The following is a 13,123-nucleotide window of genomic DNA, read 5'->3' as shown; positions in this document are numbered from 1 at the left end:
CTGATTATGTTGAGAAGTAATGGAGAAAATTTGAACAATTGCATGGTTCACATGACATGGCAAAATATAAATGGCAATAATATACGGAAATATATAAAATGTTAAAATTTAATTGGGTACATAAAAAGTCCCAAGTGTTTTATGTTTATTTTATTATTCTGTTTTAAATAACTGCTTTTATGACAAATTCCTTTATAAAGTTTTGAACCACAATATTAATTCACTTATTTCCAAGGAGATGAATTTAGTTTTCGGTAGAAGTGTCTAATTCTGATTTAAGTTCTGCTTATTGAGTGAAGGTTTAATTATTGAATTCAGTGTGACCATTCTAAGGCTTATTAGATTGTAAACTATAGTAAATCTTTTTATCATAATGTTTTGTTGTTATTCATGTAAGGTGATATATGCATTGGTGGTAAATCATGGTCAAGAAGTCCTGAGCAGAGGATAATGTGCAGTTAGAAAGGAGTCGTCTAAATATTCAAGAAGGACATGAATGTTTCATTTTCTTTATCTGCTTCCTTTACAACCATGAAGTCTTTGCCCACACTCAAGTTGTACAGAATGATCATCCTTGCTCTTTCTTTTTATATTTAGGTAGAGTGTGAAAATGTAAGTGATTAAGACTGGGTTTTAGAGAGGAGTATTGTGTACACTCACTATCTTCAATTTATACATTATAAAGGCAGGATAAAATAAATAAGGTGCTTTAAAATGGGCTTATTACTAGTGAAATGTGTACTTCCTAAGCTTTGTAGAAGGCTCAGGGTTATATGATAGTCTCAGATTTTTCTGCAAAGGTAAATGCTTCTACCTATTTGGTAGAAACCTCCCCATGGAAATGCCATTTTCCCTTTCAGTAGTCAGGATGCAGATCGAAAGCAAGTTTTAGAATTGTTGCTGTGAAGGTTTTGAGGATTCAGTCCATTAAAAGTTTTCATTTCTCATTTGGATTTTATGTATTACCATTGTAGCGCTTCATTTGTATTTTATGTATTACAGCGGGCATTTGAATGATAGAACATGTCTTTTTCTCTCCTTAGCATTTTGTATGCTTTTTGTTAAGGCTATGTATTTCAATGTACTTCTAATCCCCCTGCAAATTGAAAGAATCCAGCTACCAATATGATCCACTTTCATTTTAGCAATGCAGAAGAAAACATTCAGTACTCACATAAATAGCCCAGTTTCTTAACCATCAAACGATTTTCTATGATATTGCATAAATTGTTGAAAATTCATACTAATTGCCATCATTTACAATTATAGGCAAGTCCATTTTGTCAAATCCTGTATATTTTTTTATTGTTGTAAAGATGAAGATTGTGTCTTAAATTACTTGAGAGTTTTATTTCACATAAGTGATGAGGCATTTTGCCTTATTACAAAAGCTTCTGAGAACCAGGGGGTGAAAGATGTACCTTCATCGTGGAAAGAAGCATTTTAAAAAAATCTAAATGGTGTTTATGAAGTTTTTCTTCCCTAGCAGGTTATTCCAGGTACAACATGCTCGCCTAAATGGAACAGTTCAGCAAGAAAACAGATGTGTATGCTGTACTCATATTTTTATTAATAATTTCTTAGCTAAATAAACGGGTGTCTAAAGAAAGATAGATATGCCAAAATTAACTGTGACAGGCATGAAAATGGTTAGGAAGCAAACAGCTTCAGGCATTCCATGTGCTCATCAGATCTCTGTACCAAGGGCATTTGACAATGTTTGATAATGGAGTTTTACTTTCCTTGTGTGCCTTGCCCAGAATTGTAGGTACAATTCCACAGAATGTGAGATTGCAGACTTCAATAAAAATGTATTACACCTTTGTTGTGTTTTGTTAAGCTGCACTGGAAAACCTATCAGTTTTCTCCCAGACTATTCTTTTTTCATAGCTAATTGATATGTGTAGTTGGTTTACTGATATTAACTTGGATGAAAGCTATCATTAATGTAGCTTCTTCCAGGTCAGCCACATTAGTTAAATTGCACTAATACTTTATTTTGGGGGTAGTAGCACTGCAAGACACTTTCTTTCCCGTTCCATAAAAAAAGCAAGCATATTGAGACTCCAAAGATTCCCATAATAGCCTTGCAAATCTTAGCAGAAGACAGATGCTTTGTTAAAGACCCAGAAATTCAGAAATACTTTCTCATGGATTTTCATGTCATTATTTGACAGAAAAGTGTCATATTTAGGCTTTGCTTAGAGCTGAATATTATTACTAATAGTAATGCCATCAAAGATGTAACTTTATAACTCCCATTTTCAATTGGCTTTTCCTTGATATGATCTTGAATTTCTGACCAATACTGTACAGTAGTATATTTGACCAGGCCTTGATGCTGTTAAAATTACAAGTGCAAAAGTCTAAGAATTGTCTTACAGGAGGATTACAGTTGTCTTGTACAGAGAAATTAAATATGACTGAATATTTGAGAGATTGTTAGATTCTAATACCTACAAGCTGCATGGAGGCCACTCAAAACTATACTGTGTTCATTAACCTACTGATCAAAGTGCTAGATTCTTGATGCCAAGTTTCTTAAGTACAATAAAGCCAAAGTTGGGAATCTGCTATAATCCAGGCTCCAGATCCTATAAATCTTTGCAAGACCAACGCTCAGGTAGTTTGTAGAACTGTAATCTAAGCTGTCTGGAAAGAATCATGCCAACATCTGGGACATTTTTGTTTTTGCTCTTGGGTGAAATTGCATGTCAAGAGAGTCCCCTCTTGGACTGCCTTCTACATCTCCAAGGTTAAGTGGCAGCTATGGCCAGAAAGATCTTTGTACTGATATGTCCTCCTCAACTATGACCAGAATTCCCGGACAATTGCAACATGCTACATATGAGAGTACCCTTGAAGACAATCTGTATAAACGCAGCAGGATGAACTGTAATAGGTGTTTCACATTATCTCCACCTGACAGAGGAAGCGTGCCTCTTGTGTAAAGGCACTCTTGGAACAACACACAACAGAGATACACGGGGTTCCCATCCTTCAAACATTCCGTAAGTTTCTGAAGACCAGGTTTTCATCTGAGTTTATGGTGTTGGTGGAGCCCCTGGCGATGTCATTAATGTGGGTCTGTCTTTTTGGAGTCCAGGTTTGAAATTTGAAACAATACAGTAATTGTCAATAAAGATGTCAATTTTGTTAATGTCAATAAAGATGCTTGAAAACTGCATATATATGCAAACAGCTGTGATTTCCTAAGTTGGTTTACTGCATAGAGAAATAGCACCTCTATGTGCTCCACTGCTCTGTTACAAACTCAAGTAGTTAATGCGGGAAATTATAGTTTATGAATATGAATATAAACAAAAGAAATGCAGTAAATACATTAAATAGTGAAAAATGTTATTTTTTTATTGTAGACTATGCATGTATGCCAGTGGTGTTGAATGGAGGCACATTTGTTTGAAATTCTTTGTATATTGATTTGTTTTATAACTCGGCATATTCAAGCATGCAGGTTACAAATTTGTGGTGGGCACACAATTATCAATGTGGTATCTCTTTCAAATAAATTTCAAAGTATATAAGAAATTGGGCATGAAGTTATTAATGATAAAAACATTACTGTAGATACCCTGCATAATATTAAAACAAGTGTAAAATGGCAGTTTCCTGGTTTTTTTTAAAGATTCAGGTATTCATTTGTTACTTTATTCATCGCATTTCTATACCTCCCCTCTCACCTAAGTGACTCTTGAATGAATCAAAAATTCATAATGCAGTAATATGAAATTATAATGCCTAAACAACTGGAAATATTGTGAGGTATGTATTATTTTTCAGAATGAGCTCAGGCTCATACACTTGAGGATTATTTTTTAAAAAGGGGCGGGGGAAGAAATTACAGCCATGTTTTACTCTCTTCTTTTATGATCATCATTGCTCCTTGAAGAGAACGTGTGTCACAGTTGTTTGAAGATCTAGGTTCACTCCCTAGTATCTTAAGGACTCCAATAGTGACAATTATTTTTCCGCTTGATACCCTGTGGAGCGTTGCTAGTCAAAAAGCAGATATCTACTGGTAGATAAGACACTTGGATGTAAAGCTGGCTGCTGTGCTTCAAGATGGTGGAAGAAAAATTATCTGCCAAAGAAACTTGGGGAAGGGAAGAGTTCCATAGTCTGTTCCTGACTATGGAGAAATGTGAAAAAGTAATATGGCATTTCCCACCCCCAATCTCCATAAATTTACCAATTTTGATTTAGGTTTCAAGATTTCTTAGTTCCTGTGTTTTATTTATGCTTAAATCATTAATTGCTAATTATGACATTTGGTTTTCTTGAGACATGGAGAGCACCTATGGGCATGAGATTTCACATACCCCTTTGTGTTATATCAAATTATTGGTTTTGACAAAATCTAATGGTATAATTTCCAAAGCTTGTGAAATTTTGGATGATAATTCTACATTTTCAGGTACAGGTTACCAAAGTTGCATATGATTAACAATTTGGAAGATTGCCAACTGCAAAATTGTACATTAAGTTGGATTTCTTCATAGTCAGAAAGCACTGGACATTTTGTTTTCATTGCTTACTGCATTTCTTGGTGCACTTGTTTGGTCATAGCTTGTTTTTTGGCTGTAATGATACGTCAAACAATCGAAACCCATATAATATGTAACTGAGTAAGGAAAGCATTTTTGGTTATTAAAACCTTAAGAACTGGATCACAAAGCTCTAGTAACTACACAAAATAGCATCAAAAGCTGGAACAGATCAAATCTTAATTGTCCAGCCAGATGTATTTTGAATCTTTTTGGAGAAAACAGAACATTACAGTGGTATGCAAAACTTCAAATAAAATTGAAATTCCGTTTTAAGTTGAATTCCCCCCCCCCAAATTTGAAATGAACACATTTTTTTAATCACCCTAAAAGCCTCTGTGCTCAGATAGCTTCCAGGATTTGTTGATCTAGCTCATTTCAAACTTGAAGCAGATCCTCTCAAATTTGCATCAACTTAAATTCAACATCTTTGTACATTCCGTACAGTTTTTTTACTGCTTTAAAATTTACTCTGATAAGTTTGGTAGTATTGTTTTGTAAGCAAGCCTTTTAATTTTAAAAATTCAGGGTGTTGTTTAGATATTAGCTATTACAACTAAAAATGGTAAAATTAAACTTTTTCTCCAACATGTTAAAAAAATTATGGTTTCCAGACATTACTTAGGAGACAACAATGCAAGTTAACATACAAGATCAAAGTAGCAGGTCGTATTCACACCTGCTTTATGAGACTTCTTTATAGTGCCACATGTCTGCCTTTTCCATAGGTAAACTATATCTATATGACTGTTCAGTTTTTAGCCCCTGTATGATCTGTGAGGCAAGTATGAGAAATAGCCAGTGGGTTACAAGCACCGTTACAAGTAAGTTGTTGACACAACAGTATATATTTTCAACATTTCTAATTCCAAGGACAAAACCTCAAGAAAAACCTTCAAGAATTCAACAGTCCAAGCTCCTTGTAGCTTATTAGCCCACATTTTGAAAGGTAGAATTCTTTAAATTTACTTCATATACTTGTTTTGCAAGGCAGTGAAAATGACAAAAATGGAGGCAAGGGATTAAAGTGCAAAAAAATGTTTTTCAGAATACTTGGAGAAAGATTCTTAATAGGCAAACATGGTCAAAGCCACTTGAAGACCAGAGACCGGTGTAATTCTGCCATCTTTTGTTGCTTTTTGGCTTCTACTGCACTTAATACAAGATTAGATTCCACAACCATTCAATTTTGTTGATGTAAAGACACAATCAGGATGAATGAAGTAGCTTGTTCTTTTGTGGCCAGCTTCCTTGTCTCACACATTGCCCATCTTATGATGAGGCACTTGCAAAGGCTGCAGGTTTGGGCATGTGGCATAAGGAGCTGGAAGAAAACAGGCTGCAATTCCATTTGAAGCAAAAGGAAGGGAAGGCCCATAGAAAACTTCTTCTTTCCCTTCCTTACTAACATCCACCACCTGTGTAAGGAAAAATAGCAATAGCACTTAGACTTTATATAGACCAGGGGTATCAAACTCAATTTCATTGAGGGCCGCATCAGCATTGCGATTGCCCTCAGGGGGCCAGGTGGGTATGGCCTGGGTGGGCGTGGCCTATTGGGTGGGCGTGGCTAGTGTGTATGGCCTACTGGGTGGGCGTGGCCAGCTCTACATCGTTCGCATCAAGGGGGCCTATGGGGGCCTGGGTAGGAGTGGGACAGATCTGAAGGTCTCTGGCAGAAGGAGGGTCTCTGGGCCAGGGCCAAGGCAGCGGGGGCCATTCCCACACTGTTTCCAGGATGGCTTCGCAGGCCGCATGAAACCACTTCGCGGGCCGGATCTGGCCCCCGGACCTTGTGTTTGACATGTCTGATATAGACTTTACAGCACTCTCTAAATGGCTTACGGAGTCAACATGTTGCCTCCAACAATCTGGGTCCTCATTTTACCAACCTGGGAAGGATGGAAGGCTGAGTCTACCTCGAGACAGTCAGGATCGAACTCCTGGCAGTGGGCAGAGTTAGCCTGCAATACTGCATTCTAACCACTGTGCCACCTGTGGTTAAGATTATGTCTATGCTATTTTATTCAAAGCAAACTACAAATTCTCATATAAGAAATACCAAAGGTGAGGTCCCATTCACGTTTCCTTTGGTTGTGGTGCTTTTGAGTCAGGGTTGACTCTTGGCTTCTGCCTGGACAAGTCTCTACAGTTTTCTTGGCCAGGTTTTCAGAAGTGGTTTGCCCATTGCCTCTTTCCTACGTCTGAGAGAGAGTGACTAGCCTAAGAACAGACAGTTGGCTTTGAGCCTAAATGGGGCAAGTACAAGTTTCTAACCCAGTGCCTTGAACACTATATCAGAATGGCTCTCTTTATCCACTGTGGACTACATAATTAAAATGAATATTGTACACTATCTAAACAAGAATATTGAATATAAAAAGCACCTAAAGCCAGGGCTTTTTTTCTCATAGAAAAACCTTTTTCTTTTACAAAAAAAGCACTGCCTAAAGCTAAGTGATATTCTAAAAATTCAAACATGCAGTGAAGCTGTAATATTCATGCCAACTTTTTTTATCAGAAATTCACCAAAAAAACACCTGGGTGATGATCTAAAGTTTCTGATTAAGTACACTTAATATAAAACTGTACATGGCTATACCATTATGCATCCCAGTTAAACATTTTCATAAAAATAATTAGTGAAAGTATCCAATAGTTTTCTTAAATGTTTTGTTTTCTTATTCCTTCCCAAAGCATTCCTCATCAGAACAATTTGAAAACTCTCAAAAAGACAAGTTACCTGGATACATGCTGAGGGTTCATTTGTCCAAATTGAGTAGCCACCAACTAAATATATTCTGCCATTGTGTACAGCCACTCCAGATTCATTCTGGCCTGATAAGACAAAAATAAACCATAAATTTTGTTAACATTATTAAATGTCAGAATGCCTTTACAGCACAATACCGCATACCTATTGCTATTACAGTATGTTTCCAGTAACTCAAGTTATTTAACTTAATATGCACAAGAGGACTATAGGTTTTTCTGCAAATGCAATACATACTTGGCCTGCCAGCTGATTCTTTAAAAAAGTTACTTCTGGCAAAATGTTTTGCATGCAACTATGTGTCAACTCTACAACAAAACTGGCTGCAGCCATCTTGCTCGTTCTAGGTTGCCACATGAATGGGAGGGGGTGCAGAGTATCTTTGCTAGTCTAAACAATTCTGTGTCCCATGGGAACCAAGGTTATTCTATCGGTTATGTTAGAGGGTTGGGCATTTTGTGAGAAAGCCCACCAAGCTATTCTATTGAGGAACATGGATGATTGCATAACATTGGGGTGGGGAAGTTTGACTTCGTAATAGTGTAACTCTTTGGAGGAAATTTTAGACTTGGTTTCACTTTTGTTCGTGCCAATATCCAATAAAAATGTTCTTTGAGGAAGCTTCTAGCCTCGGAGTTCTGATTTATTTGGTTCTATCTTGTTCTGTACCAGCCTACTACTGGCCCTGCAGAAAAGGCAGGGACAACCCCTTTACAAAACGGCAAGAGGCTGGAACTAAGCCTGCCAAATTTATTAACATAAAACAGAGCAAACAGAGCAAACAGAAACATGAACCATGAAACAGGAGCTATTCAAACGGTTGCCGTCAGCAAACCAGCCATCCCACACATTCCCCTTTTAAACAGTTCAAGGCGTGGCTTCTCTCTGCCTACTTCCGAGGTGCCCCATTGCCTTCCTCTGTTTACTCCTGATTGACTGCCTCCTGCGTCGGGCGTCCTTGAACAGGGCCAGCTGTGGGTCATCTTCATCCACACTGTCAGGATGGGTCTGTGTTGGGTCTGCGTTGTAACCAGATGGGAGGGGCCTGGCTGAGGGCTCTGAGGAGCCTCACGGCTATCCTCTGGAGGCTCTCCAACACCCCCCTCCTCCTCCTCTGAATCGTCCGACCCAACTGCCGAACCCACAGGCTGACCCTGAATCACAACACTATCCCGCACCGCAGGGCCCTTCCCCTGGGTCTGCCGATCCGGATGCGGTCGGGAAGAAAATTGTTCATGAAAAGCGGACACCAAAGCAGGGGCATGAACGGTGGTCGCGTCCTCCCAGGTGAACTCCTCTGGTCCGTAGCCTTTCCATTCAATCAGGTACTGGAAATGACCTTTCAGCCAACGGGAGTCCCTGATGCTGGCGACCTCGTACTCAGGGGTGCTGTCTCCATCATGAGGTCCTGATGGGGGAGGTTCCGCTTGGCGGAGTGGACAGGCCGGTTGCTCAGGGACCAACAGAGACCGATGAAAAACGGTGCACGCGCAGGGAATGTGGCAGAATTAAGCGATAGGCAACTGGATTTATGACAGACTCGATTGGGAACGGTCCTAAATATCGGTGATCTAACTTTCTCACCGGCTGTGTTGACGGTAGGTTCCTGGTGGACAACCAGACCTGATCTCCCACTGATAGTGGAGGCGTATCCTGCCTTGACCGATTAGCAAACCTTTTGTAATCGGCCTTTGCCTTCTCTAACTGACGTCGCACCAATTGATGGATCGCCTGTAACTCTGCCATGAAGTCGTTCGCTGTCGGCTCCGGTGAGTCCACGGGAGAAAGGGGGAAAAACCGGGGGTGATATCCCACATTGGCCAAGAATGGTGTCATCTGTGTGGAGGTGTGCTGCGAATTGTTGAATGCAAACTCAGCTATGGCCAGATAGTCCACCCAATTGTTTTGCTACAGATTGACGAAGCAGCGCAGATATTGTTCCAGAATACTGATGACCTTCTCGGTTCCCCCGTCAGTTTGAGGATGATGCACGGACGAGAGGCAAATCTTCATATCCAACACATGCATCAACTCCTGACAGACACGGGCTGTAAACTGGGCCCCCCTATAAGGGAGGCCGTGCAGCCGAAACACCAGCTGAATGAACATACGACTAGTGGCGCGGGCTGACGGTAAGCCGCGACAGGGGATGATATGCGCCATCTTAGTCAGCATGTCCACCACCACATACACTGTCATAAAACCAGAGGATGGGGGTAAATCCGTCAGAAAGTCCATGGACACAGCCCCCCAGGGTCTTTTGGGTGTCGGCAAGGGCTGCAGTAATCCAGGCGGGGCCCCTGTCGCTGACTTGGCCTGCCTGCATGGGATGCAGGAAGTGACATAGGACTGGACATTGTGTCGGACTCGGGGCCACCAGAAGGTACGGGAGACCAGGTTCAGGGTCTTGAACAGGCCAAAATGCCCCGCCGCCGGGTTATCGTGACACTGCCTGAGGATGAGTCCCCTGAGTGGCCCTTCTGGAACGTAGAGCCGGTCACGATAATACAAGAGTCCATCCGTGACCGTCCAAGGAGAATCTGGCCCCACCTCCTCCTTCCACTGAGCCACCCACACCTCCTGCTGCTGTGCCTCCCGGATCCGAGCCCGTATATCAACCAGCTCCCGCACCGCAGCAAAAGACTTGACGGGGATCACTGTCCTGGGTAGAAGCTTGTCTTCCACTCGGGAATATTTGGGCTTCCTGGACAGAGCATCCGCTCTTTGATTGTGCCCGCTAGGTATGTACTGAACTCGGAAGTTGAACCTCGCAAAGAAAAGAGACCACCGGATCTGGCGTTGGTTCAAATTCCGAGCGGTCTGAAGGCTTTCCAAATTCTTTTGGTCCGTCCGGACCTCGATTTGATGCCGCGCTCCCTCCAGATGATGCCTCCAGGCCTCGAACCCACTTTGATGGCCAGCAGCTCCTTCTCCCAGATTGTATAATTGCACTCTGAAGGGTTCAGTTTTCGTGAATGGTACGTGCAAGGGAAGAGGGTACCGCTGGGCGTCATTGCCTGGAGTAACACCGCCCCAATGGCAATGTCGGAGGCGTCCGCCTCCACGACAAACGGCCGTTGCGGGTCAGGATGCTTCAAGATGGGCTCCTTCATGAAGGCTTCCTTCAAAGTCTGGAAAGCCTGTTGTTCTGGAGCATTCCACTGAAACCGAGTCTTCTTCTGCAGGAGCCGGGTGAAGGGGGCTGTCAAGGCAGCAAACCCAGGGATGAAAGGTCGGAAATAGTTGGCGAACCCAAGAAGTCGCTGAACATCCTTCACATGACGTGGGGGTTGCCAACTCTGCAAAGACTCAACCTTACTCAGCTCCATGGCGATGCCCTCAGGAGAAATGCAGTGACCCAGGAAATCGATGGTCACCCGGTAGAACTGGCACTTCTCCAACTTGGCAAACAGCCGATGTTCTCGGAGTCGCTGCAGGACCTGATGGAGATGTTGATGGTGCACCTCACGTGACGGGGAGTAGATCAGGATGTCGTCCAAGTAGATCACGACAAACTGATCCAACAAATCCCGGAAAATATCGTTCATGAAATGCTGAAACACGGCGGGGGCGTTGGTCAGGCCAAACGGCATCACCGTGTACTCAAAATGTCCATAATGAGTACCAAACGCCATCTTCCACTCATCAGCCGGCCAAACCCTGACGAGGTTGTAAGCTCCACCCAGTTTCGTGAAGATCTTAGCCTCCCGGAGTCGGTCCAAGAGTTAGGGGATGAGAGGCAGCGGGTAATGATTGTGCACCGTGATGGCGCTGAGTTTCCTATAATCGCAGCAAAGCCGCAATTCTTTTTAACGAAGAGCACGGGTGCAGACACTGGCGAGGACGAGGGCCAGATGAAACCGGGAGCCAAATTCTTCTCCAGAAAGTCCCGCAATGCAGCCAACTCGGGGTCCAACATGGAGTACAAACGCCCCACTGGGAGAGGCGCATCAGGGACTAAATCAATGGGGCAGTCATAGGGCCTGTGCGGGGGTAATTGATCCGCCTCTATCTCGATGAACACATCAGCAAAGTCAGACAGTTCGGGAGGCAAGGAAACCCCTGGAGAACCCTCCACCTGGCCGGCACAGATATGGCGGGTGTGGTCCACGCACTGCAAGCTTGGGAAGGTGACCAAGTTCTGTGACTAATAAATCTGTGGATCATGCGCCCGAAGCCATGCCAGTCCCAAGACCACAGGGAAATGCAAATCCGAGGTGATATAGAACTGGATGGCCTCCACATGGGAACTGATGGCCATACATAATGGTTGCGTGGCGGCCGTAATTGGCCCAGACAGGAGCACTCGACCATCGATAGTCTCCACTAACATGGGCAGATCCACCGGGCACTGGGGAACAGCCCATTTGGCCACAAATGCTGAGTCCATAAAATTTGTGGTGGCCCCATAGTCAATTAAGGCATGGACTGGAATCCCCTTTGGCTTGCCAGGAAGGATCAGACGTGCCTCCAATATCAGATGCCGTGGAGGTCCACAGGCAGCATCGGAAAGACGTCGCTCAGTGTTGTTGTGGGACGCCCGATCTATCACACCGTCTAGATCGGCCTCGGGGCGTTTCCCAACAGAAAAGTAGGGACTTTCTCGGGGCAGACTCGGTCACTGATGCCTGCTGTTGCTTCTTTGGGCAAAAAGCAGCCAAATGCCCAGGGTCCCCACAGTAAAAACACAACCCCCCCCCCGATCGTCATCTGTTCATTTCAGTCACCGATAGACGAGACCAGGCGGCACCCAGCTCCATTGGCTCCTCCCTTTGAACTGGGGTCTCACGCACAACAGGGGCTGCAGGGGTCTGTGGGGTGACAAGGCGACTCCTTCACTGCTGCAACCGAGCAACGATCTGCAGGCAGAGATGGATCAGCCCATTGAGGTCTGAGGGAATATCCACACAGGCCAGCTCATCCAACATCTCCTCCGACAATCCATCCTGGAAGGCATCCACAAGCGCAGCCTCATTCCAGGCAGAATCCTGGCTAAGCAGCCAAAAATCGCTGATATAGCCCTGTAGGGGGCGTTGACCCTGCCTCAGAGCTTTCAAGCGTCGAGTAGCAGTCTGCATCTTTATAGAGTCCTCATACATCAGACGCATATGATCACAAAACCCCACAAAGTTGTCCAACAATGTGAGCCAGCAGAGGTGTGCCCCAACAAGCTGCATCACCCGAAAGAAGGCTTAACACAAGCGCCACCTTTCAGTGGGGAAATCAGCTGCTCTCACGCTGATAAAGAGCTGTCATTGTCCCAGGAAAGCAGGAAACAGTTCTGGATTGCCAGTAAATTTATCCGGCATCGCAACTTGGCATTTTCTCCTGGGTGGGGGTGATGGTGGGGGTGCAGCATGGACCTGAGCTTGCAATTGAGCCACCTGAACTGCCAACAAAGCGAGTTGCTGGGTGAGCTGGGCATTCTCAGCACATAGCTGCTCCATAATAATAATAAGGGGTGGGAGGCTGAAGGCAAACTGTTCTGTACCAGCCTTGCAGAAAAGGCAGGGACAACCCCTTTACAAAACGGCAAGAGGCCGGAACTAAGCCTGCCAAATTTATTAACATAAAACAGAGCAAACAGAAACGCGAACCATGAAACAGGAGCTATTCAAACGGTTGCCTTCAGCAAACCAGCCCTCCCACACATTCCCCTTTTAAACAGTTCAAGGCGTGGCTTCTCTCTGCCTACTTCTGAGGTGCCCCATTGCCTTCCTCTGTTTACTCCTGATTGACTGCCTCCTGCGTCGGGCGTCCTTGAACAGGGCCAGCTGTGGGTCAT

General features: G+C 43.5%; 1 protein-coding gene across 1 annotated transcript in view; it reads right to left on the bottom strand.

Annotated features, from left to right (window-relative positions):
• Positions 1-5,581: 5,581 nt before the first annotated feature.
• KLHL32 (kelch like family member 32) overlaps positions 5,582-13,123 on the bottom strand; it is an 89,095-nt gene continuing 81,553 nt past the window's right edge. Inside the window, exons 10-11 of the mRNA XM_083358540.1 lie at positions 7,309-7,403; positions 5,582-5,983 (exon numbers count right to left, since the gene is read on the bottom strand). Of these exons, the coding sequence (XP_083214666.1) occupies positions 5,822-5,983; positions 7,309-7,403 (257 nt within the window). The 3' untranslated portion in view covers positions 5,582-5,821. The remainder of the gene's footprint in view (positions 5,984-7,308; positions 7,404-13,123) is intronic.

This window comes from Vipera ursinii (genome assembly GCF_947247035.1).
Source record: "Vipera ursinii genome assembly, chromosome: 1".
Classification (NCBI taxonomy): domain Eukaryota; kingdom Metazoa; phylum Chordata; class Lepidosauria; order Squamata; family Viperidae; genus Vipera; species Vipera ursinii.
Note: the sequence above shows the minus strand (reverse complement) of the source record. Positions and strands in the feature narration are given on the sequence as shown.